Genomic DNA, 25,342 nt, shown 5'->3' with positions numbered 1-25,342 from the left:
CTCGGACAAATAAATAAAAAAATATAACACTATATCTATAAATAGCCTCTCAATATAGGAAAAATACGTACTATTGCACATTTTTTGAGATGTCACGATACGTATCAAAATGACCAGCATTGACGTATGTGTCCATGGTAACATAAAACTGACTGTTTAGTACATATATACACAGTTTTCTGATAAACAATAGAAACGTAATGAAACTCACCAAGCACGTTTGCATGCTTGTCATGAAATTAGTTTGTAATATTCAGTCTTACAACAATAGTTTCTAAAACAAAAATTAAAAATAACGACAATACTGTTATATTAAGTCACAAATTAGTTATATGTAATTTATGTGGTAACTTCATGTAATACTTTTTGGATCAAAACTCACACTGTTTCTTTCACTATGCACAAAAATGTTGTTAATACTGTAATTTTATTCACTGTATTTGTTAAGGGAGAGTCTTAAGTGTAAATAATTTTTCCTGAACGCTACTCCACCAGTTCGTTGCAATATCTATTGCAGACTGTAAATTCTTCAGGTCGCTTTAGTTTCATAATTATAAAAGACTAAAAAAAAGTTCTGGCAGCCAACGCTGTATATGTATATTGTTGTTCCCCCCCAAAAAATGCGTGCATGAGACGAAACAGTCACAGGTGTCAAACATGTGGAAAACAAGCATGAATTTGTTGAAAGGCAGGTATTTCTCTGCCTGGGAAAGGTAGTCCTTGAAAATGGCCTCTTCATTTACAAAACAAAGAAAAATTCGCAGGATATGATTTATGTTAGTAACAGCGATTTGAAAACTCCTCCCGCAACGTTGGTAAACATTCATTTCTTAGTGAGTACTGCAAGATAGAGGCAGCTTATTCAGATTCATTATTAAGAAGTATTTCCTCTCAACGAGATTAACATTTTCGAAAATGATGAAAAACATTTTTCATTTTTCACAACTGAAAAAAAAAATTAGAGATACCACATGCACGTATTAGCTAATGTGTTGGTTTTGACACGCAGCAGTTACGACTTCTTCTTATGGAATACGACGAGTATGAAAGCCGTTAGAAAGTGGCACACAGATCTAAAAATATGTACCCATGGGAGAATGAATATTTGGCTACTCTTTTCAGCGTTGTATTAGCTCCACGTGCCTGTCGTGCTGTGACAACATTGAAGTTATCTGAGGTGGATGAAACTATTCAAAACCCGAACTTTAGTGCAGGAAGACTCTTGATAACATTCACAACGCCTTGTGATTCTCTCCTTGGAGACTTCAAGATTCTGTTAGGCTCCATCCTTCGCCTGTTAACCACCAGCAGACCAACAAGCTACGTATTTAGCTTCTCTGTCTTTAAATCGTAGTTTAATTCTTAAACTCTGTGCGTGTTTTTCTATTTAAGAGGTGCAATCTCACGTTTGTGTAATTATAAACCGTTGTTTCAGGCAGTCTGTGCCCTAATTGTGATTGTTTTGTAAAACTCCTCGCCAAAATATTTATGCTGTTCTTAAACGCAGTACCCAACTCGAGAAAGAAATAACAGAGTAATAGAGAATAAATAGCATTGTTAGGAAGTGAAATGCAGCCTGTTGGATAAACGGGAAAGAAGAGACGAGAAGCATTTGAGATGTGGTGTCGCAGAATAACTCTCAGAATTTAGCGATTTATTAACGAACGAAACGAGGAGGTTATCCGCAGAATCAGCGAGAAGATGAAGACGTTGAAGCATTAACTAGAAGAATGGACAAGCTAACAGGACGTCTTTAAGACGTCAGGGGGAATGAATAGCTTCTAGGATACCGGAGTGTAGCGTAAAACGCAACATAAAATTGGCGGGGGGCAAAGATTGACTCAAAACCGTGACAGAAAACAAGCATGAATATGCTGAAAGGCAGGTATTTCTCTGCCTGGAAAAGGCAGACCTTGAAAACGGCCTCTTTATTTTTTTAAAAAATTGCAGTATATCAGTATATGATTTATGTTAGTAACAGCGATTTGAAAACTCCCCCCACAACGTTGGTAAACATTCATTCCTTTGTGAGAACTGTAAGAGAGAGGCAGCTTATTCAGATTCATTATTAAAAAGTATTTCCTCTTCTAATGAACAAGTGTTAATAACTTTGAAGACATACCTTATAGAGCACATATTTAACGGACATTTTTTTTCTTTTTTGGTCGATGCTACCATTTCCCAAAGTATGGAAAGCAAAGAGCTTGAAGTAGAAGAGATTTGTTTTACAGTATCGAAGATCAAGAACTGCTCATAGCTCCTAAAGCATGCGCTTTAGAGTTCATGTTTACTGGACTTTTTGTTTCGGATGATCGTTCCTGTCATATCCCTGAATATTGACCATTCCTTCTGTATATTTGTTATTATGTTTCGGTAAATACCACATGTGTATGTGCTGTCAACTGAAAAAAGAAATTTATTTTGTGAAATCGTACAAACTGATTTAATTTTTTGTAATTCAGGTTATAGTGCTTGCTGTTTTCAAAGATCTCTTGTCATTTTATAAGAGTGCGCCCAAAAAAGAAGGCAAAAACTTCCCTTCTAGTGCTTCCTCTCAGCTAGCAAGTATATGTGGAGAAATTTTGGAACCGAGTTGGCAGAAGACATCTTGTTTTGGCTTAGATTTTATTGCGCATTACAGCTGAAGTTCGTTACAGAAATTCTAAGATCGATGGATGATATTTTTCAGAAATAATTAGTAATCTATATACTCGAATAATAACACTTTTCATAATTTTCATCTTAAGTACGGGATATAATGATGGCAGTATGAAAGATATATAGAGGATCTAGAATATCAACCGATGTATATATATATATTCAGACTATGAGCTGCACTGAAATTTAAGAAAAGGGCTATCAGATGGAACAAAGATTAAGATCAACACCACCACCATTCGTTCAATTGTACTTTACAGGCCGCACATATGGACAGGTAGGAAGTATGGGAGAAATGAAGTTAACAGCGTCGGAAAAGGATCATGAAACTGATTCTCAGAGCTGTTAAAGATGGATGAGTGTGCAGGTAGTTGGTTAACAGAAAACTACGTGATACGATGTGTGCTTATGACATCATAAACATTGTGAGAAACAGACAGCTCCATCATGCTGGAGAAGTAGGAAGGACGTCTGAAACGGCAGTGACCAGAGCCATAAGGGGGGGGGGGGGGAACCACGGGAAACTATTCCCACCGTCGGATCAATTGGATTAGCGACGTTAGTTGAAAATCGCTCCAACGTAGGTGAGTGTTTCAGAAGAGCGAGTGAAAGAAGAATCAAGTACACGCAGAGGATGTGATCTCTTGATAAAAGCGGGGGGGGGGGGGGGGGGGAGGGGAAGAAAGAAAAACACAAAGCAGTAAAGAGAGACGGAGAGAAAGTGAGAGACTAGTGACATTTGTTTGTGGTATAAGACGCGCTCAACGTCTTTGAGCTCTGATTACTCTCGCTGCGCAAGTTCACTGCCGTAAAAGAAAAATAACTGACGTAAGTTCAGTTAAAACCGACCTTTGATGCATGCGAGCGATTCTGTTATCATAACTGGACATTCACCGGAAGCCAAAATTATTGGCACGAAATAATTTCCGATGTCATTTAAAAAGTCAGATAATCTGTTCCGAAGTAATTGTGTAATTTACTGACAAACGGTAATATTATTAGAAACCAACTACTGGGACGACCCCACAAATAAACACCGCTTCTGATTTTGAAAAATAGGTGGGAGGACAACTTTTCCCATTTCCAGAAGGAAGGTCTTTGCTTGTTCGAGACGTGAAAGAGTTCCACAATGTAAATGTTTGCTGTGGTTCACACGCTTATTTGGTCAGCGGTTTTATGTAAGAAAGTGCTGTTGATTGATCTTCGGCTTTTTTTATTGCCCAGTACGCAATTAAACTTTCTACAGTGTGAAAGTGCAGCAACTGCTGCTCATGAATTGTTGGAATGTTATCTACAGTGCCTCTTGATTATGTGGACGTCTGTATTGTTGGTAACTTATCGTCTTAAGGGGTATTCTATGGACAGTTTCGATTCTGACTAAATTTCAGGTCTCACTCTTTTTAAGATTTTCAACCATTAACAAATTTCATTAATTTCTGAGTGTAGGTGGATTTAAGTGGAGCAATATCCGCTACTGATGCTTTGGATGTTTCAGGGATGTTCGGGAAAACGAATATGATACGAGTAGTTATGTAGGTGGCTGAAACAGACTAGTTCAAAGTATATGTTGGTATATGTTGTATGTACGATACATAGCAATAATGCTTTAAAAAGTGTACGGATACCGGTAAATTCGCGAACATGTATCCTTTATGATCTAAACAAAACAGCACGAAGACTTTTCATCGAATACTGCAGCTTTCAACAGTTACTATGTGGCCAACTACCTGCAGAATACTTGAGACACATTTCCTTCAATATGGACCGCTTTGCCAATCTGGGTATCAGCAGTAAAAATAACAGACAAGCAACAGAAAATTAATTACACAAACACAAATTCAAATAGGAACACGGAGTACATCTAGGCCACAATATCAGATAGACTGAAGATGAACAGAGCTGCTTACAGGTCTGAATCTAAAGCTAAGAGAGATGCTGTTCCCATGGTGTACGATATTTGTTGGCTGAAACATTTTGTCCTGTTGCCACGTCCATTGTACCATATTTAATACTGGAAACTTTTTTGTCCTTTTACAACGATTCTGATAGTTTAATTATTAATGATCGACGAAATGTAGTCCTCATCAAATACAGGGTATTCAAAAAGTAGCGCAGTCTTACGGAACAATGTTTCTTTTTCGTTGCAGACGCTGATTTTCGTTTAATTGAGAAAGAAATGGGCTACACATTACCAAAGAGAATATTCAGTGTAACTCAGCACAATAAATGTCGCCACTCTGAAGTCTTCAGAAAGAGGTTTTGTAAAAATGCACCAAATTAATCTACCATCAAGTTCCTGTACGACAGAAGACAGGAAATGTGGCAAATGCAGCCAAAAGGAGCTGCATATTCTTTGGGTCCCGTGAAGTCTGTGTGATGCCTGTTGGGGACGTCTGGTCTCTCTGGAGGTTACATCCACACTGTATTGCCCAACTGTATTGCTTCCGCACAAAATTCGAGATGCGCAATAGTTGTCCTCTGGAGACAATGCAAAACATATACCTTCCCATCAGTGTCATATAGAACGGCATATGAATAAGAATTCGATAGTTTGTTTTGGTTTGACGAGGCAAGACTCCATCTTGATATACATGTGAATGCACGTACATCACTCATATGGGCCACGCAAAATCCATATCATAGTCTCTGGATACACAAAAAGTGTGTGTTTTATGCGCAGTGTCACATAATTTCGTGGCATAATGAACACTGAGCGCTACATACAGATGGTGCAACAATTTTTCAACACTAAACATGAACAAAAGCATGTGGTTTCAGCAGGACAGTCTTAGAGCTGAAACAGCCCACCACACCTGACTTGCTTGGATCACAGTTCAAATGAACAACCCTCACACTATACCTGAATCGTAGAAGGAAATTAAAGGGTGTGTTTCTGCAAATCCTCCACAAATGTTACATCTCTTAAAGAAACTGCGACGTCGTGCTTAGTTACGTGAGCCGCGTAATCGGGGGCGCTTAGAGCAACATTTCTAATTCGGTCATCTGCCCGTAAGGCTGCGTTACTTGTTGAAATACTGTGGACGTGGCCCTGAGCGCCGGCAGGCGGGGAGCGGATGGATGCGTGGCCGGCTGGTGCCGCGGCTCAGGGCATCTTGCCGACGAGCCAGGGCAGCTTGCCGGTGCGCTTGAAGGCCCAGTAGTCGTAGGCGAGCTTGGCGAGCGCCAGAGCGATGAGCGCCGCCAGCACGCCGTTGAGCACGTCCAGAGGCTGCACCAGCTGCTCCTCCGGCACGCGGCACACCGAGTTGCGCGACACGTCCTTCACCTGCACACCACAGCACCGGCACCGCTTAAAGAGGCTGCCTCCACCAGGCGACTCCAGAGAATAATACAGGGTGCGTCAAAAAAATGTATACACACTTTGAACTGTCATAGACAATTTATTTCCCCTTCTACAAGGTTAAATATCTGTGAGAAAGTAATACACTCCTGGAAATGGAAAAAAGAACACATTGACACCGGTGTGTCAGACCCACCATACTTGCTCCGGACACTGCGAGAGGGCTGTACAAGCTATGATCACACGCACGGCACAGCGGACACACCAGGAACCGCGGTGTTGGCCGTCGAATGGCGCTAGCTGCGCAGCATTTGTGCACCGCCGCCGTCAGTGTCAGCCAGTTTGCCGTGGCATACGGAGCTCCATCGCAGTCTTTAACACTGGTAGCATGCCGCGACAGTGTGGACGTGAACCGTATGTGCAGTTGACGGACTTTGAGCGAGGGCGTATAGTGGGCATGCGGGAGGCCGGGTGGACGTACCGCCGAATTGCTCAACACGTGGGGCGTGAGGTCTCCACAGTACATCGATGTTGTCGCCAGTGGTCGGCGGAAGGTGCACGTGCCCATCGACATGAGACCGGACCGCAGCGACGCACGGATGCACGCCAAGACCGTAGGATCCTACGCAGTGCCGTAGGCGACCGCACCGCCACTTCCCAGCAAATTAGGGACACTGTTGCTCCTGGGGTATCGGCGAGGACCATTCGCAACCGTCTCCATGAAGCTGGGCTACGGTCCCGCACACCGTTAGGCCGTCTTCCGCTCACGCCCCAACATCGTGCAGCCCGCCTCCAGTGGTGTCGCGACAGGCGTGAATGGAGGGACGAATGGAGACGTGTCGTCTTCAGCGACGAGAGTCGCTTCTGCCTTGGTGCCAATGATGGTCGTATGCGTGTTTGGCGCCGTGCAGGTGAGCGCCACAATCAAGACTGCATACGACCATGGCACACAGGGCCAACACCCGGCATCATGGTGTGGGGAGCGATCTCCTACACTGGCCGTACACCACTGGTGATCGTCGAGGGGACACTGAATAGTGCACGGTACATCCAAACCGTCATCGAACCCATCGTTCTACCATTCCTAGACCAGCAAGGGAACTTGCAGTTCCAACAGGACAATGCACGTCCGCATGTATCCCGTGCCACCCAACGTGCTCTAGAAGGTGTACGTCAACTACCCTGGCCAGCAAGATCTCCGGAGCTGTCCCCCATTGAGCATGTTTGGGACTGGATGAAGCGTCGTCTCACGCGGTCTGCACGTCCAGCACGAACGCTGGTCCAACTGAGGAGCCAGGTGGAAATGGCATGGCAAGCCGTTCCACAGGACTACATCCAGCATCTCCACGATCGTCTCCATGGGAGAATAGCAGCCTGCATTGCTGCGAAAGGTGGATATACACTGTACTAGTGCCGACATTGTGCATGCTCTGTTGCCTGTGTCTATGTGCCTGTGGTTCTGTCAGTGTGATCATGTGATGTATCTGACCCCAGGAATGTGTCAATAAAGTTTCCCCTTCCTGGGACAATGAATTCACGGTGTTCTTATTTCAATTTCCAGGAGTGTATTATGTTTCTTCAACAGGTGGCAGCAGTGGCAAGGAAGTAACTCCAACATGGCGGACGTGCGTTTGAGCTTTGAAGCGCGGAAGCAGATAATTAAGTGGTACTGGAAGTTTGAGAATGTAGCTGCGCTTCGAAGACAGTCGAGAAGTGAGTACGGTACAGAACCACCTGCAAGGTTAACAATTACACGTCTACGAGACAAATTCGAAATTCATAGAACAGTGTGTGGTATGCATAAAGGTCGATCAGGGCGACCTCGTACAGCTACAAGTGATGATTCCACAACTGCGGTCTTGGAACTGTTTCAGCGTTCGCCTCAAAAATCTTCAAGGCAAGCGGCACGTGAGAGTAATGTAAGTGCTATTAGTGTGCTACGCATTCTGAAGAAAGGCAAGTTTCGTGTGTACATTCCAAGGCTGGTGCAACAGCTAAGTGACGACGATCCAGACCGGAGGTTAGAATTTTGTGAATGGATTCAGGAGATGGTGAGACGTGAACCGGGATTTATGGGTAGCATAATTTGGTTGGATGAAGCCCAATTCAAACTCAATGGAACTGTCAATACGCACAATTGTATGTACTGGGATGAAGATAATCCTCCCATTACAGTTGAAAAGGCTGTGGATTTACCTGGTGTAAATGTGTGGTATGGTTTGTCTGCAAGGGAACTCATTGGGCCTTTCCTCTTTGAAGGTATTGTTACTGGAGAAAAGTACCTAACAATGCTTGCTGACTCCATATTCCCTGCCATTCGTGCATTATACGGTAATGATGAGTTTTATTTCCAACAAGATGGCGCCCCGCCGCACTATCACAGGGACGTACGAGCATACCTGGATCACAATGTGGCAGGCCAGTGGATAGGACGCAGGGGACCAATCGAGTTTCCTGTACGCTCTCCAGACCTCACGTCGCTGGATTTCTTCTTATGGGGCACAGTAAAAGATGAGGTTTACAAACGTAAACCACGTAACCTGGACACACTTTGGAATGAGATTCAGGCGGTGTGCACAGAAATCTCATGGGACACTTTGGTACGACGTACGGAATCAGTGGTGACTCGTACTCAGAAATGTATTGAAGCTGAAGGCCACCAGTTTGAACATTAATCACATTCACAAAGTACATTTATTTTTTCAATTGGACTTTAAGCTTTCCATTTCCAGAAATTTAACATTGTAGACCGGGAAATAAATTTTCTATGACGTTTCGAAGTGTGTACACATTTTTTTGACGCACCATGTATATACATGAAGATGGTATGGACATGTCCGAGAGAACAGATACCATCGGTGACCATGAAGCTCGTTAAATGAAATGAATACCCCTAGCTGCATACAGACGTTGATATAAGTCAACGGGAGCAGTTGAAAATGTGTGCCCCGACCGGGACTCGAACCCGGGATCTCTTACTTACGTGGCAGACGTTCTATCCATCTGAGGCACCGAGGACACAGAGGATAGTGCGACTGCAGGGACTTATCTCTGGCACGCCTCCCGTGAGGCTCACATTCCCAACTTATTGTCCCACACTATATACATAGTGCCCCTGCCCATTTTATTACTCGCAGCTTTTGCCGATTCCCGTAAGAGTTCGGGCACTGTTTGTCCATCCACACAGAAGAAGATGGCCAAATGGCCGGTGAGCCTTAACAATTCGTTTCATTGTAATTTCATTCTAATGAGCTGCATGGTCACCCATGGTATATGTATAGTTAAGGCACACCGGCCATTTGACCATCTTCTTCTGTGCGGATGCACAAACAGTGCCCGAATTCCTACAGGAATCAGCAAAAAGCCGCGAGTAATGAGTATAATCGGCAGGAGCATTATGAATATAGTGCAGGACAATAAGTTGGGAATGTGGGTCTCACAGGAGGCGTGCCAGAGATAAGTCCCTGCAGTCACACTATCCTATGTGTCCTCGGTGGTTCAGATGGACGAGGGCTGCTCGTCCTCTGTAATAAAAAAACTGAGTAAAGGAATCAACGATCAAGTTGAACGGATGTCTTGTGACGTCTGTCCAGACCAAACGCAACTAACATACCGAACAAAATGAAAAAAAAAAAGATGGATAGAGCGTCTGCCATGTACGTAGGTGATCCCGAGGTCGAGTCCTGGTCGGGGCACACATTTTCAACTGTCCCTGTTGACTTATATCAACGCCTGTATGCAGATAGGGGTATTCATTTCATTGTAATTTCAGAGAATAAGTTACATGCCATTATGACAGTCCAACTAACATTTATTAAATGCTACACTACACTTCAAAGTGACACAGATACATAACACTACTGCACAACATAGTCACCAAATCTCTACAAATAACAGTTGGTCCGTTGTTCAAATTGTTCAGGTCCTCAAAGATAAAATTCCGCTCCTTGCTTACGGTGTCATTCGAGAATAGCTGTGTTAACGTCCTCGTCGTTGGAAAACTCTCTTTCCGCCTAGTTGTTCTTTCACCCTGTCGAAAAGAATGCCTCGATATTGTCGACTGTGGTCGATGTCGATGGTCTCCCCTCCCGATCGACAATGTCCAGTCTTGGGCAAATTATACGAATGCATCGGGTCTGTTCTTTAGGACATGTCCGAATGTACAGACGCCATGCATTCCTGTAACTGATTCGCGTCGATGGGCTATGAACCAACCACATTCAGTGCGGATGCACAATTTCGTTCAGTCTCCTGCGGAAATCTCAAAGCAGCTAGAAAGCAGGACATGGATGGGGACTGCGGATACGTGGTGCTAGGTGGGATTGAGGGTCGGCCGGGTGGCGTGTCGAGATAGTCCACGCAAGTGCGATAAACACTGTGTCCGGATGGCGTAGTGACTAACGCAACGAATCCCGGTCCGGCACCCATTTTCACTCGTCACCGCTTATTCCGCAAAAGTCCCGCCCGATGCAGCCGACATCACTAGTTCCTTCCTTTTCCTTTCCTTTATCCCTGTTCCTCCTTCAAAGTATACAACTTGGTGATGATGTCACCATTTCACTACGGCTGGACTCGACACTGCATTTGGCCCATATTCCCGCAGAATTTTACGGTGAATCTGCGAATATTTTGACGCTTGCCCCACGTGAATTGCATTGTCCCGCCTACCTCAAAATTGGAGAACGTTTCTAGTTGCCGCATCATTTCACTCATACCCTGTGATTCTCCTGGTATCCATACCACAGCAGAACTGTGTTTGCAGGAAACCTGAAACATATACTCTCTTCTGGCAATGATGTTTGTGTGGGGCGACATTGATAACTTATTCTCTCAGCTAAAATGTAAATGTCGTGTGACTAGGGCCTCCCGTCGGGTAGACCGTTCGCCGGGTGCAACTCTTTCGATTTGATGCCACTTCGGCTTGCGCGTCAATGGGGATGAAATGATGATGATTAGGACAACACAACACCCAGTCCCTTAGCGGAGAGAATCTCCGACCCAGGCGGGACTCGAACCCCGGCCCTTAGGATTGACATTCTGTAGCGCTGACCATTGAGCTACCGGGGACAGACACTCTCTCAGGTCCGTACGTGCTTTGCTCTGATTTCACAATCTAGTCTACAGATTTTAGCGCTAAGAATGAAGCAATGAATAAATCGCGTGTCGTAGCCAACTACAGAAACGAGTGAACTACTCTACCTCAACATCATCTTCGTCTGCTAGACTTCTGTTCAAAAAATGGTTCAAATGGCTCTAAGCAGTATGGGACAACATCTGAGGTCATCAGTCACCTAGACTTAGAATTACTTAAACCTAATTAACCTAAGGACATCACACACATCCATTCCCGAGGCAGGATTCGAACCTGCGACCGTAGCAGCAGCGCGGTTCCGGACTGAAGCGCTTAAAACCGCTCGGTCACAGCGGCCGGCTAGACTTCTGTATCAAGCATGAACTCCCAGCCTATCTTTAGTATCTGACAGCAATTCAGTTTCCTGATTCAGCCCGATACTGATACCCATATGCAGCCAGAGATGCTCTCTATGCCCCCGTCTGCGGTTTGCCAGAGACAAGGCGAATGAACTTTGCGTAGCTTGGCGGAAAATAGCCGAGACTACCTGGCCTTCCGCCTGCACCACCATGTGGATCTCACTCGTCTGCGCATAGGCCAGTACTCACTTGCGCGAAGGCGAGAGAGGTCGAATCGAATGTGGGCAAAAAAAAAGTGAACGGCAACGACTGCCGCTCGCTCATATTCACCTAGCCAATGCAGTTTTCTGCTACCCAGTCAGTAATTTCCCATGTGTCGCCGCGGCGTGGGCAACTAATATATTTGGAGGGGGGGGGGGGGGGGGGGAGTGGGCGCTCGTCTAATAGAACTGTTAAACACCATGGTCGAAGCAGCTCATCTATGATGTCACAAAACTACCCCTTGTGTTTACTACAACATGCTGAAAACACCGAGGTCTTTCCTGTCCTAGTAATTTCGTTTCATCCCAACGATCCCTCCAACTTTATCTCTACAAAATCAAGTTCTGGCGCAACCAGTGGAGCTTTCTACAGAGATCCAGGTAAAATCCAGTCAATAATTATAGGAAAAACCACCCAGCTGTTCCATCCTAGAGAACTTCACCTGACACCAAACATCCGGCCCACTCACTTAACCAAAATAATTAAATATCTTGGACTAAATCATGACCGTAAATTAACTTGGAAGCTCACCAACTAACCAATCAAACCAAAGCCCACAACATCTGCGAGTTTTATACACCATGTGGCGTCTCTCGCATCCATGTTTCCGTCTCCTTCCATCTTGCCGATCATCGTCTTGCTTGGGACTGTCCTGTATCGCACACCTCGCGCCGTCGTTCCCATCTAGCTGGTGTCATCCTTCTGTGTGTTGTGGAAACCTTCAGTGCCACAGTTTAGAAGATCATCTTTCCCCTGCCATTTTTCTATGATGTCCATACCATTAGCCCATTATTTGCAATTGCATCTACAATATACTTTGTAACTCCCATCTATTCTCGCAGCACTTCATTTCTTATTTTTACTTCACGACTTTGTCTCCAAAACTCCATTTCCATTCCTTTTAATTTCTTGTCATTGACCCTCTTACATCCCACAGTTCAGCGCCATACAGAGCAATACCCCCAACTGAAGTTTCGTAGGTCCCCCTTTTCAAATTTTTACTGTAATTCTAATCTAAATAATAGAATGTTACTCTTCACTCGCCACATTTCCCTTTCCTATCCTGTGCTGTATTTCCTCGTTGCTTCCACCTTTATCCGAAATGATTGTCCCTCAATATTTGTATGATAGAAAGCACTTTACTATAGATTCATCATTTAAGACGATATCCTTTCCTATACCTCCGACAGCAAATTAGTCTTTGTAAAGTTAATTTTCATGCCCCACTGCCCATATTATTCTTTAAGCTTAACATATAGGACACAGCCTCCTCTTCCTTGTCGAACATGACCTGATCGTCGGCGAAATTTAGGGAGAATAGGATGTCATCACCTACTATAATTTCCATCTTTTTGCACTTCCCTTTCCAATTTTTCAGTGCTTCTTTGTTCAAAAATAGGCGCTAAGCAGCATCCTTGTCTCAGCCTTTCGCTAATATTTTCTGTGATAGTTACTCCCTAAGTATTATCTGAATACAGCTTTCTAACGGCTTGTAGATAACATTTATGAATGCTCTGGTTATTCATTGCTTCCCACATCCCACAAAGTGCTCCACTGTCATAGGCTTTCTGCAAGTCTATAAAAGCCATCAGTGTCTCCAAGTTATGCGTCATTATCTTGTCAGTAGCCTGTGTAATGCTGCAGACATTATCGATACGAGACCACCCTACCGGAGAGCCATTGAGCTCTCGTATCTACTTCCTCAATTTCTCTCTCAGTTTTAGTTTTAACGATATTACCATACAGTCTCGATATGGAACAGAGAATTGCGTTGCCTCGATAATTTACGTAGTCATCCTTGATTCCCTTTGTAAATATTTTTGTGATGAAACCTTCTTTAAACTCTTACAGGAGTTTCTTTGCCACTACGACAGAGGATAAATAGCTTTGCGGAATGTTAAAATAACACCTTTGACCCGGCACTCAACAAGTCCATACATACAGCTCCAGGTCCAAGTGCTCTGGCATTTTTGAACTGCTTAACTTACTTCCGCTGCTGTTATAGCCTGGGTTTCTGTGTCATGTTCATTACCTGCAAAGGAACACATATCTGAAATTCGGATCGACCTTCTTCAAATCGTTCTTCATAGTATATCTTCCATCTACCTAAGCTTATCTAATGTAGGATTACGCTAGTTCTGTCATTTGTTCTTAGCTGTTTTATGTCCTTCCATGTTTCTGTGGATTTTGAACTCCCTATGCAGGTATTAATTTCTGCATATTTAAAATCCCGTGTAGCATTTTTTAGCTTTTCCTGTCTCTCCCCTTATATACCCTGTTATCAGTCCTAGTGATCATAAGCCATCTGTTATAGTCCTCCTTTGGCTCCTTCACCTTCGCGGCAGTGTCACCTTCCTACCAATCACTTCCAAATTTTCCATACGGGTTCTCAACTACGCCGAGACTCTCAAAGGCAGCTTAATGAATAGCTCTCACAATTGTCTTATACTCTCCTTCCACTGTTGTAACATCAGTCTCATGTAGCTTCCCACTCAGTCTAAGCTTTTATGATAAGGCTGTTGAAGGATCCTGCAATAAACTTAACTTGTACTATAGTTGGTCCAGTTTCCCTCCATTCTCATTACCGTTGTTGTAGCACCTAACAATTTTTTGCTATTCTCCTCCTTTGTATGTTTACTTTATTTCCCTGCAGCATAATCAATTATAGGTTGTAACTTTCTTGTAGGCTATGATGTTATATGGAAATAGATCTGTATTGTCTATGTGGAAAGCAACTCACAAGTAAGGTTTAAGTTCTACTTGTATTTGTGGATTCCTTTGTGTTGAGAAAAGCAATTCAATATCTTAAGACTGTACTGTACAATCATTTCTATCAGACTCTCTCCATTATAATTCACAATATCCTCCCCATATGTGCCTACAACCTCGCTTGCGTCCTGCTTACGCACTCGTCCGTTAAAAATCTCTTGAAAGATACAGCTATTTCCTATTGCCAATGCCATCTAGGCAGTTTATCAGATCATTGAAGAAATTAAAGATTAAAACTACTAGCCAGTGAAACATCTCATGACCACCATCCATACAGATGAAACTCTCATCAGTCACAATCTTACCTATAAAAATGTAGTATGAACTTCTACTGCTCCCAAGTTTTGTTACTCCCTCCAATTCCAGAAAAGAAAGGCACTATGCCATACTTTCTATATCTATCATCCCTCGCTCACACCCTGTACCTATTCATAATGTTTCCACAAATCCTTAAATAGCTAAAACACCACTCCCACCCTTACATATGCTGTAAACGTTTAAGTCCCAACACTCTCCCTTCCATGAGAACCATGGATTGTCGCAAAGCTGCTACCAACAAGTCCGTCGTTGCTTCCATCTCCAAGCACTCCACATGTTTTCCCAGCCTTTCTTCCAATTACACCGTAACCTACCCACCCCACTTCGAATGAAAGCTTCAGTGAAGCATTTCCTTGCTCACTTGACGTCTCACTCATATCATAACACTTAACCTTACTTGTGAGTTGCTTTCCACATAGACAATACAGATCTTTTTCCATAAAACATCTGCAAAATACTTCCCACATCCCAATCCCTATCCAGTTCCCAGCAACCTCCACTTTGTCATCCTCACAATGATGAAAATATACGCCACACCGCCATAATGTAATCATAAGAATCACCCATTTCTTCTGCATCTTTCATTCGCAGCTCGTAAAAATATGATAAGCTGTTGTAGCTATTTGTTCTTTTCACCCAATTATTCCATCAGTGTGGTAGTGGAGCAAAGAAAATGCCAACTATGAATATTTAGAACAGGATTTCCAGTTGCAGCATTCGTCTGATGACCTAGGTCAGAATAGGGGATTCGAACTTTTCCAGTTTATTTTTGGGACAATGTTCTGCATTTTCCCAGACGAAAATTGAAATGTTGTGTTTGTTTATGTATGTATGTCAGCGGTGCGACGCTTGTGTAGCTTAAGTCGCTATCGAGGCATGCAAGCCATATGTTGTGAATCACCTATTTTTAAATTCTTAAATTACTTAAATTTATTTAGAAATTTTATATTATTTTAATGGCACAAGAGCAGTGATTTGGCAGCAGCCAGTGGTTGGAGCGTAAATACAGGTTTTATTTTACGAAAGCGTCTCATACGTGTTCTCGCATTTTACGAAGCTACTATTATCAAGTCATACGGGTAGTTACAATCCGACTTTGACTGTTGCTTGTTCTCGATTTCGATTACTCTCTGGGCTTGATGAACTTCGCTTTGTTCTGATCTTAGTTTCTGGCCGTCCGTCCACTACATAAACACGTTCGCTACCGATCATTCGGAACTGTCTTTTTATTCCATCCGTATCCGGGAAATTGCCCCTAAAGGCGGAAGAATCAGCAATGATCAACGACATGAGGATGCAGAAGGCAATGGAAACCACTGCATTAAAGACACGTAACGTGTATCCACAGGACATGTGGCCTGTAATTGAAGAAGTATCATGATGATCTCTCCATTGGCAAAAGATTCCGGAATAGTCCCCCATTCGGATCTCCGGGAGGGGACTGCCAAGGGGGAGGTTATCATGAGAAAAAGATTGAATAATCAACGAAAGGATAACGTTCTACGAGTCGGGGCGTGGAATGTCAGAAGCTTGAACGTGGTAGGGAAACTAGAAAATCCGAAAAGGGAAATGCAAAGGCTCAATCTAGATATAGTAGGGGTCAGTGAAGTGAAGTGGAAGGAAGACAAGGATTTCTGGTCAGATGAGTATCGGGTAATATCAACAGTAGCAGAAAATGGTATAACAGGTGTAGGATTCGTTATGAATAGGAAGGTAGGGCAGAGGGTGTGTTACTGTGAACAGTTCAGTGACCGGGTTGTTCTAATCATAATCGACAGCAGACCAACACCGACAACGATAGTTCAGGTATACATGCCGACGTCGCAAGCTGAAGATGAACAGATAGAGAAAGTGTATGTGGATATTGAAAGGGTAATGCAGTATGTAAAGGGGGACGAAAATCTAATAGTCATGAGCGACTGGAATGCAGTTGTAGGGGAAGGAGTAGAAGAAAAGGTTACAGGAGAATATGGGCTCGGGACAAGGAATGAAAGAGGAGAAAGACTAATTGAGTTCTGTAACAAGTTTCAGCTAGTAATAGCGAATACCCTGTTCAAGAATCACAAGAGGAGGAGGTATACTTGGAAAAGGCCGGGAGATACGGGAAGATTTCAATTAGATTACATCATGGTCAGACAGAGATTCCGAAATCAGATACTGGATTGTAAGGCGTACCCAGGAGCAGATATAGACTCAGATCACAATATAGTAGTGATGAAGAGTAGGCTGAAGTTCAAGACATTAGTCAGGAAGAATCAATACGCAAAGAAGTGGGATACGGAAGTACTAAGGAATGACGAGATACGTTTGAAGTTCTCTAACACTATAGATACAGCAATAAGGATTAGCGCAGTAGGCAGTACAGTTGAAGAGGAGTGGACGTCTCCAAAAAGGGCCATCACAGAAGTTGGGAAGGAAAACATAGGTACAAAGAAGGTATCTGCGAAGAAACCATGGGTAACAGAAGAAATACTTCAGTTGATTGATGAAAGGAGGAAGTACAAACATGTTCCGGGAAAATCAGGAATACAGAAATACAAGTCGCTGAGGAATGAAATAAATAGGAAGTTCAGGGAAGATAAGACGAAATGGCTGCAGGAAAAATGTGAAGACATCGAAAAAGATATGATTGTCGGAAGGACAGACTCAGCATACAGTTAAGTCAAAACAACCTTTGGTGACATCAAAAGCAACGGTGGTAACATTAAGAGTGCAACGGGAATTCCACTGTTAAATGCAGAGAAGAGAGCAGATAGGTGGAAAGAATACATTGAAAGCCTCTATGAGGGTGAAGATTTGTCTGATGTGATAGAAGAAGAAACAGGAGTCGATCTAGAAGAGATAGGGGATCCAGTATTGGAATCGGAATTTAAAAGAGCTTTGGAGGACTTACGGTCAAATAAGGCAGAATGGATAGATAACATTCCATCAGAATTTCTAAAATCATTGGGGAAAGTGGCAACAAAACGACTATTCACGTTGGTGTGTAGAATATATGAGTCTGGCGACATACCATCTGACTTTCGGAAAAGCATCATCCACACAATTCCGAAGACGGCAAGAGCTGACAAGTGCGAGAATTATCGCACAATCAGCTTAACTGCTCATGCATCGAAGCTGCTTACAAGAATAATATACAGAAGAATGGAAAAGAAAATTGAGAATGCGCTAGGTGACGATCAGTTTGGCTTTAGGAAAAGTAAAGGGACGAGAGAGGCAATTCTGACGTTACGGCTAATAATGGAAGCAAGGCTAAAGAAAAATCAAGACACTTTCATAGGATTTGTCGACCTGGAAAAAGCGTTCGACAATGTAAAATGGTGCAAGCTGTTCGAGATTCTGAAAAATGTAGGGGTAAGCTATAGGGAGAGACGGGTCATATACAATGTGTACAACAACCAAGAGGGAATAATAAGAGTGGACGATCAAGAACGAAGTGCTCGTATTAAGAAGGGTGTAAGACAAGGCTGTAGCCTTTCGCCCCTACTCTTCAATCTGTACATCGAGGAAGCGATGATGGAAATAAAAGAAAGGTTCAGGAGTGGAATTAAAATACAAGGTGAAAGGATATCAATGATACGATTCGCTGATGACATTGCTATCCTGAGTGAAAGTGAAGAAGAATTAAATGATCTGCTGAACGGAATGAACAGTCTAATGAGTACACAGTATGGTTTGAGAGTAAATCGGAGAAAGACGAAGGTAATCAGAAGTAGTAGAAATGAGAACAGCGAGAAACTTAACATCAGGATTGATGGTCACCAAGTCAATGAAGTTAAGGAATTCTGCTACCTAGGCAGTAAAATAACCAATGACGGACGGAGCAAGGAGGACATCAAAAGCAGACTCGCTATGCCAAAAAAGGCATTTCTGGCCAAGAGAAGTCTACTAATATCAAATACCGGCCTTAATTTGAGGAAGAAATTTCTGAGGATGTACGTCTGGAGTACAGCGTTATATGGTAGTGAAACATGGACTGTGGGAAAACCGCAACAGAAGAGAATCGAAGCATTTGAGATGTGGTGCTATAGACGAATGTTGAAAATTAGGTGGACTGATAAGGTAAGGAATGAGGAGGTTCTACGCAGAATCGGAGAGGAAAGGAATATGTGGAAAACACTGATAAGGAGAAGGGACAAGATGATAGGACATCTGCTAAGACATGAGGGAATGACTTCCATGGTACTAGAGGGAGCTGTAGAGGGCAAAAACTGTAGAAGAAGACAGAGATTGGAATACGTCAAGCAAATAATTGAGGATGTAGGTTGCAAGTGCTACTCTGAGATGAAAAGGTTAGCACAGGAAAGGAATTTGTGGCGGGCCGCATCAAACCAGTCAGTAGACTGATGACAAAAAAAAAAAATCCGCATCACCATCTGTGCTAGTGAACACTAACTTTGTTTCTACAAATTCTCGAGTATGATAGAAAACTATCCAATTGGATAACACAACAAAGTATAACGTACATACGGGTAAAATGATTGACGTATTGTAGACCTATTTTTATAAGACAGTCACGAAGTACAATCATAGCCGCTTCCACCCGTACATTGGCCATCTTCTGAATCTACAAGAGGAAACGGACTGAAAATCCAGATAAATGTTTTAAATTCTTTATATTTTTGCTAGTTATTTTTGTAAATGACGAAGCTGAAGTCAAAACTCATGCGCTCCATACCTATACGTGAAAGGCGACATTTAAGAACGAAGTGTTGTCAAGCTAAGCTAGAGACCAAAAACCGAAGAACCATATATGCATACTTGAGTGATACCTCGCTTTTCATACTCTATGCTCCAGATCCAATTGTTCTCCATAATTATGTCGAGGTAAAACACGCAACATCTTTAATGTAAAAATGTGTGAAAGGTTATGAATCACTTCGATACCTATATTTATTATATCATTACATTTACAGTTTTCCAGGTTATCCATCAACGTAAAAACGTTGGTCGCCTCTAGCGCAAAATGGGAGGGAGGTTAGGGTTTAGCATCCCATCAGCGACAACATCAGTAGCAAAGCAGCACAACCTGGAACTGGGAAAGAACAGGGAAGTAATCAGCCGTGCTTTTTTCAAAAGAATCATCGCGGTTTTATTCCCTTAGGCAATTTAGAAAAACCACAGAACATCAATCAGGGTAGCTTCTGTTCTCTGGTTCATTGTGGCAACTAATATCGTGAACGTTATGTTAGTGAAGTATTGTCTGTGGGGTATGGGTATGAACTACATATATCTGTTTTGGTTTTTACCCACCATCACTTACAAGTAGATGTGGCAAAAATTATGCAGATTTTGAAATTTAAATGTAGACCCTCTCTCATTTTGCTGTTGTACAGATTCTGAAGATGGCCAATGTACGAGTGCCGAAATCGGTTTACAATTGTAATCATATTCTGTAATAGTATCTAAAATCAAAAGATGTTTGCAATGAAATACTTGTGATTGCAAAACTGTAGATATTTTTTATTTTAACAACGTATTTCAAACTATTTTTAAGCCTCCTTTAACTGATAGGTACGAAAAAAAACTGCCATTACAAAAAGTGCGTATATATGCACTATTACAGAATAACTTATGGGCTATGGAAACTAAGTCGTGGTTATGCTAATATAAGACGTATACAGCTGAGCGTTATACACATAAAACTCCCTTTATAGAATATGAAATACGTTATCATAGTGTAAACACAAAACCAAAGACATGGGCCATGATATATAAATACACATATTGTACTCTTAGTTTAAGCTCTTTTGTGAATGGTACACTAATCGATATAAGCTGTATGATCTGCGTACCTAACCACTACGGATGTATAGTTTGTATTATGCTGTATGTGGCCATACCTGATTGCCCACTGATTTAATAACGCTCAAAGAGCATCCATAACTGATTAGAGATTCTGCATTCGTCCTCTATGTTGATATATCACACAATCGTTTATCCTATGGAATGTGAATATACTTATGTAATATTAAACATCCACACCATATCAGTTACTTAAAAATCATCACGTAGTCTAGTCAGACAAATAATCTTTTTGTCACTCGGCTACGGTTTGTAATGTAACAGATTAAACAACGACAAATATTCATCCGCAGAAACCACCTAAATATTTTAAAAAATGAAGATAATGTCTGAATATAAATGAATTATCCAATGTTTGTTAAACATTGTCAGTTCATTTGTAGCTGTAGGGTCTGTGTTTAGTGCCCTTACTGTTTTTCCTAAGTTTAAAATCAAGTACTGTTCATGCCACGAAAGCTTCCATTTTCTATAGAAGTTTAGGACTTTTCTTCTCCATTTGTGCTACCGACATAAGGACCATCCAACAATCTACAAAAATAGAAACTTTATATACATTGAATAGAAGCATTCAAAAGTGGAGCAGAAATATTCCTCTTTGAATAATGTCTAATGAGGACTTCAAAGTACCATTCGTAATATACACATCGTGTGTCATCAAAGTACATAGGCTAAAAATTATATTAAAAAACAAGTTTACACCAAGTCAGTATGCATATCATATTAATCCTCACCGTCTTTTTATGAAACAGGTAACCAGAAGAGAGTTAATCAAATAAAGAATAAATACATCCGTTCAATATAAGACGAAATTTTTTAAACATATAGAAGCTTCCCCATACTTCCCACTTCCTTTTCCACTCACTCGCCACAAATGCCCTTATTACCTAATGATCAGTTCTGTGAAATATTTCTGGAAGAAAAGTAGATTTATTACTGGAAGATATGGCATTCCGTCTATGGAGGAGAGTGATTGATGAGTCACGTATTTTTTTCTTTTTTTTATTTTAAACACATTCACAGATCCGATCATAACCGGTTTCGGTCATTCGAGCACACAGATCATCGTCAAACTCTATACATCAGAGGCAGCTCCAACTGAGCTATTACAGTGGTTAATACATTGGACTCGCTTCCAGGAGGATGTTGCTTCAAATCTCCGTCCGGCCATCCAAATTTAGATCTTCCATGGCTTCTCTAAATAACTCAAGGCTAATTCCAGGATCGTTCAATAGGACACCGCTGATTTTCCTCCCCATGTTTATCCCAAAACGAGCATGAGCACCATCTCTAATGAGCTCGTTGTTGACAAAACATTAAATCCTACTTTCCTTCATATATGGTATTTGAACGAACAAAGCATTGACGAAATGCACTGTCATACTTAAAAAAACTCTATATGAATCCGCCAACATGATTCAGCTGCCCTTACAAATGCCTTCAAACACCAAGTGCGAAACTGTCATGTCAATGAACAGGGCTTTTTGTGGGAAACTTAGTGTAGCTACACTTTTTACAGGAATACGTTTTCGCCGGAGGCCACGGTTTTTGAGTTATCCAAGAGGTAACTTTTGTACATTTTTCTTGGACAGGTCGAAAATTAAAACGTTCTGTTAATTTTTTTCTGTAGGACAGCGAGCGAGAGAGTATGAAAATCTTGTGTGTTATACCTGAAGGTGTTGTGGATTGCATAAAATCCAAAGTAGAGCAACTGAATCACCCTATATAATCTGAATATTTTTAACGAATGGCCTATAGTGACTGCTTGATATATATCTTAGTGGACAAAAAGTTTGAAATTCTGACTGCCTATTATCCAACCCCTTGGAGCGTGGGGAATGAACTAACAATAAAAGACCTGAACGCACAGCCTGCCGCAAAGTGTAGACGATAACGAAAGTTCCTGGCTAATAATAACTTCGCGTTGGCACAGTAACTAAACCCATATCTTAATTAACCGGAAACGTTTTTATCACGCCTCAAAGTCAAGATTAAAATTCCCGTGTACCTGTTCCCCACCCTGATTATGCGAACTACGTTCCCACTCTTGCGTATAGCGTACTAAACTAGAACGTCCTATGGAGCCTGACAAAAATTATGAAATAGCATTTATCGTTATACTACGAAGAACTGACATCGCAGTATACAGCAAAACAAGCACTTGCCAATGTTATAAAAAGCTCTCCTGTCATCTTTCTATGGATAAAGTAGTTACTGTCGGCATTCGGATAGTACAAAACAAATGTTTACGTTTGCCTTTATGTCGTGAAGGCGGTATGCAATATCTGAAACACTTTCTCTAATCGTGCGGTCTCTAATGATGACATAGGCCCCTTCTGAGTGAAATGATGCACTTGTGGAGATGAAGAGGCTGTGATGCTTCCTGACATACTTTGAACAATAATCAGTAACGCTACGAAGTGAAACCCTTTGATTTATTACGTTTATAGAGCAACAGACACAAACGACAGATTTTAGGGAACTAAAACGTAAAAACTCAATGCAATAATTGGCGAAGAAAATTATTAAGTGTCTGATTAAAATTAAAGAAGAACTGCTCCAGGTATCGAAACAGTATGGTATCATACGTTGTCACCTAAGAGTAAACGTAGCGATAATGTGACTTAATGCAGCGAGTGGAATTTTGAAATGTAGGCACTTTAATTACACAAATGAAAACCTGAAATAATACGTGCGTATTTGCTATAGTAGCACGAAACCTGTGATGCATCATACAAACCAAACATAAGGGCAACAAAACATCCACTTACGCCTCAACACAAGCTTCGGCTGCGGATAGACTCGCTGTCTTTATGAGAGCTGACGGTTGTAGTAACCCTCTTTTCATTTAGAATTCCGATCACTGTCTACGGCAAGACTTTAGCTGACGTGATGAAGAAATAACAGCCTAAATATAGAAAACACATGCTCACAAGTGGATTGTTAAAGTATCTACCTTAGTTCTTAAACGTATGTACAACTGCTGGGATAGAAGGTGTGGAGCAAACACTGTACTCACAAAGCCTATGCGCCCACGGTTTCCTCGTGTTTGGTGTGTTCGGCGAAGAAAACCTTTGCACCACAAATAAAATATGAGGCAGTGCACTGTAAGAATTATAAAGTGTGAAATATCTTAATTTCTTCATTTCATCACACACGATATGTACAGTTTCTCTTGCTTGCCTGTTGTTACTGTCGTTTGGCGAAATTTTTATTGTTAATTGACAAATCAAACGCTTTGCAATGCTTCACTAATTTCATTTAATATCTGTGACGTGTATGTGCTGATCTAACTGCTTACGCAATGAACTTTACAGTGCACCGTACACATCTTTGTTTATTGATTAAAAATAATTTTGTATACGTTTTCTGAAAAATGAAAGCAGTTAACCAATACAGTTTTGCTATGATGATGCAGTTCTGTTTCATGGATACGGACACAGAGTGGAGGAATATGGTTCTGTTCAGACAAAAGTAACAAACGGGAAATAGTTTATTTTGCATGTAAATATGTCACACGTTTTCCAGATTACAGTCACGTAGAGTTTAGAAAAGTGGAGAGCGCAGTTAATACGGAAACGTGCTTTTAAGAAATAGATGACTGTTGGATGGCTTTTAAATGGCGTGCGTAAGATATATGAGGTGTGATGCTTACCTTGACATTGGCATTTTCGTCGCCATCGATGTTCTGGCATCGAATGTCATCCAGATCTGTGACCAGCTTCGAATACTTTAGCAGTAGCACCTGAGAAAAGGAGATCAGAACAATTAATGGGAATCGCTTTACGGGGCAACTGGCTTACAAGAAATCGTCCCTTTCGTAAGTAAACTAAAGCCACATGACATTGGTGACGGGAAGACATTGAAAGGCAGGTTGAGCAACATAATTTGAAAATTTTTCCTGTCCTTCACCTACAGTAACATCTTTTCTTCGCGAAATGCTAGAGTCGTGTGTTTAAGTGTGTTTTATAAGTCTCCGTGACTGTAATGGCTGTGTGTTTTGTGTCGTGTCATGTTTGTGCTGCCTGAAGAGGAAAAACAGGAGTGGCTGAAAACCCAGTGCCGGCACATAGTCTATTCCTCTCGAATAGTACCGAGCTTAACGTTCCTGTCCGACAGACAGATCATCAACCGTGTCACATGTCCTCACTTCATGAGACACTGTGGAGAGACTTGGAATTTCATCCAGGACACTGACGCAAAGTCTTGTGATCAGGGACTTTACGCCGCCATCCATCTTCCCCTTTGACTTAAAGGCAAAGGGAAAGCAGCCAGCGGCACGGGGCCTATAGAAGCGTTTATCCATCCAAGTGCCGCCCACGTCCGACGTTGCTTAACTTCGGTGATCTCACGAGAACTGGCGTATGCAACGAGGCGAGAGCATTGGCTCTCCATAGATAATGGCTCCCAACTTAAAATAACGCTTATCTCTCTCTCTTTTCTTAAGGAACAGATTATAATATTTGCGCCGAACATCTGCACCACGCTGTGCTCTTCCCGTATAGCATCGAGGAGCAGATACAGAAAAAATAACTTTATACGACAAAGATAACTAGATATCAGTTGATAACATTTCCATATTTTATACAATTGAAAAGTGATCTCTGCACTATCGGTTAAGTACTCGACCTCTGTAAATGTTTGTATAACAATTTACGACGTCAGTGATCGTTTAACTGCATATAAAATCCTCTAATTACCAGTTATGGCAAACAGTGCCATCTTCAGGTGCGACGAACTCCACTACAGAGCTTCGTAAAGGTACACAAAAAAAAGTTAGGCACTTAGAATGCCATGGAGTCA

General features: G+C 41.9%; 1 protein-coding gene across 1 annotated transcript in view; it reads right to left on the bottom strand.

Moving 5' to 3' along the window:
- Window positions 1-3,334: 3,334 nt before the first annotated feature.
- LOC126410704 (protein singed wings 2) overlaps window positions 3,335-25,342 on the bottom strand; it is a 214,768-nt gene continuing 192,760 nt past the window's right edge. The window contains exons 8-9 of the mRNA XM_050081347.1: window positions 24,195-24,284; window positions 3,335-5,944 (exon numbers count right to left, since the gene is read on the bottom strand). Coding sequence (XP_049937304.1) covers window positions 5,762-5,944; window positions 24,195-24,284 — 273 coding nt within the window. The 3' untranslated portion in view covers window positions 3,335-5,761. The remainder of the gene's footprint in view (window positions 5,945-24,194; window positions 24,285-25,342) is intronic.

This window comes from Schistocerca serialis, chromosome 1 (genome assembly GCF_023864345.2).
Source record: "Schistocerca serialis cubense isolate TAMUIC-IGC-003099 chromosome 1, iqSchSeri2.2, whole genome shotgun sequence".
In the NCBI taxonomy this organism is placed as follows: domain Eukaryota; kingdom Metazoa; phylum Arthropoda; class Insecta; order Orthoptera; family Acrididae; genus Schistocerca; species Schistocerca serialis.
Note: the sequence above shows the minus strand (reverse complement) of the source record. Positions and strands in the feature narration are given on the sequence as shown.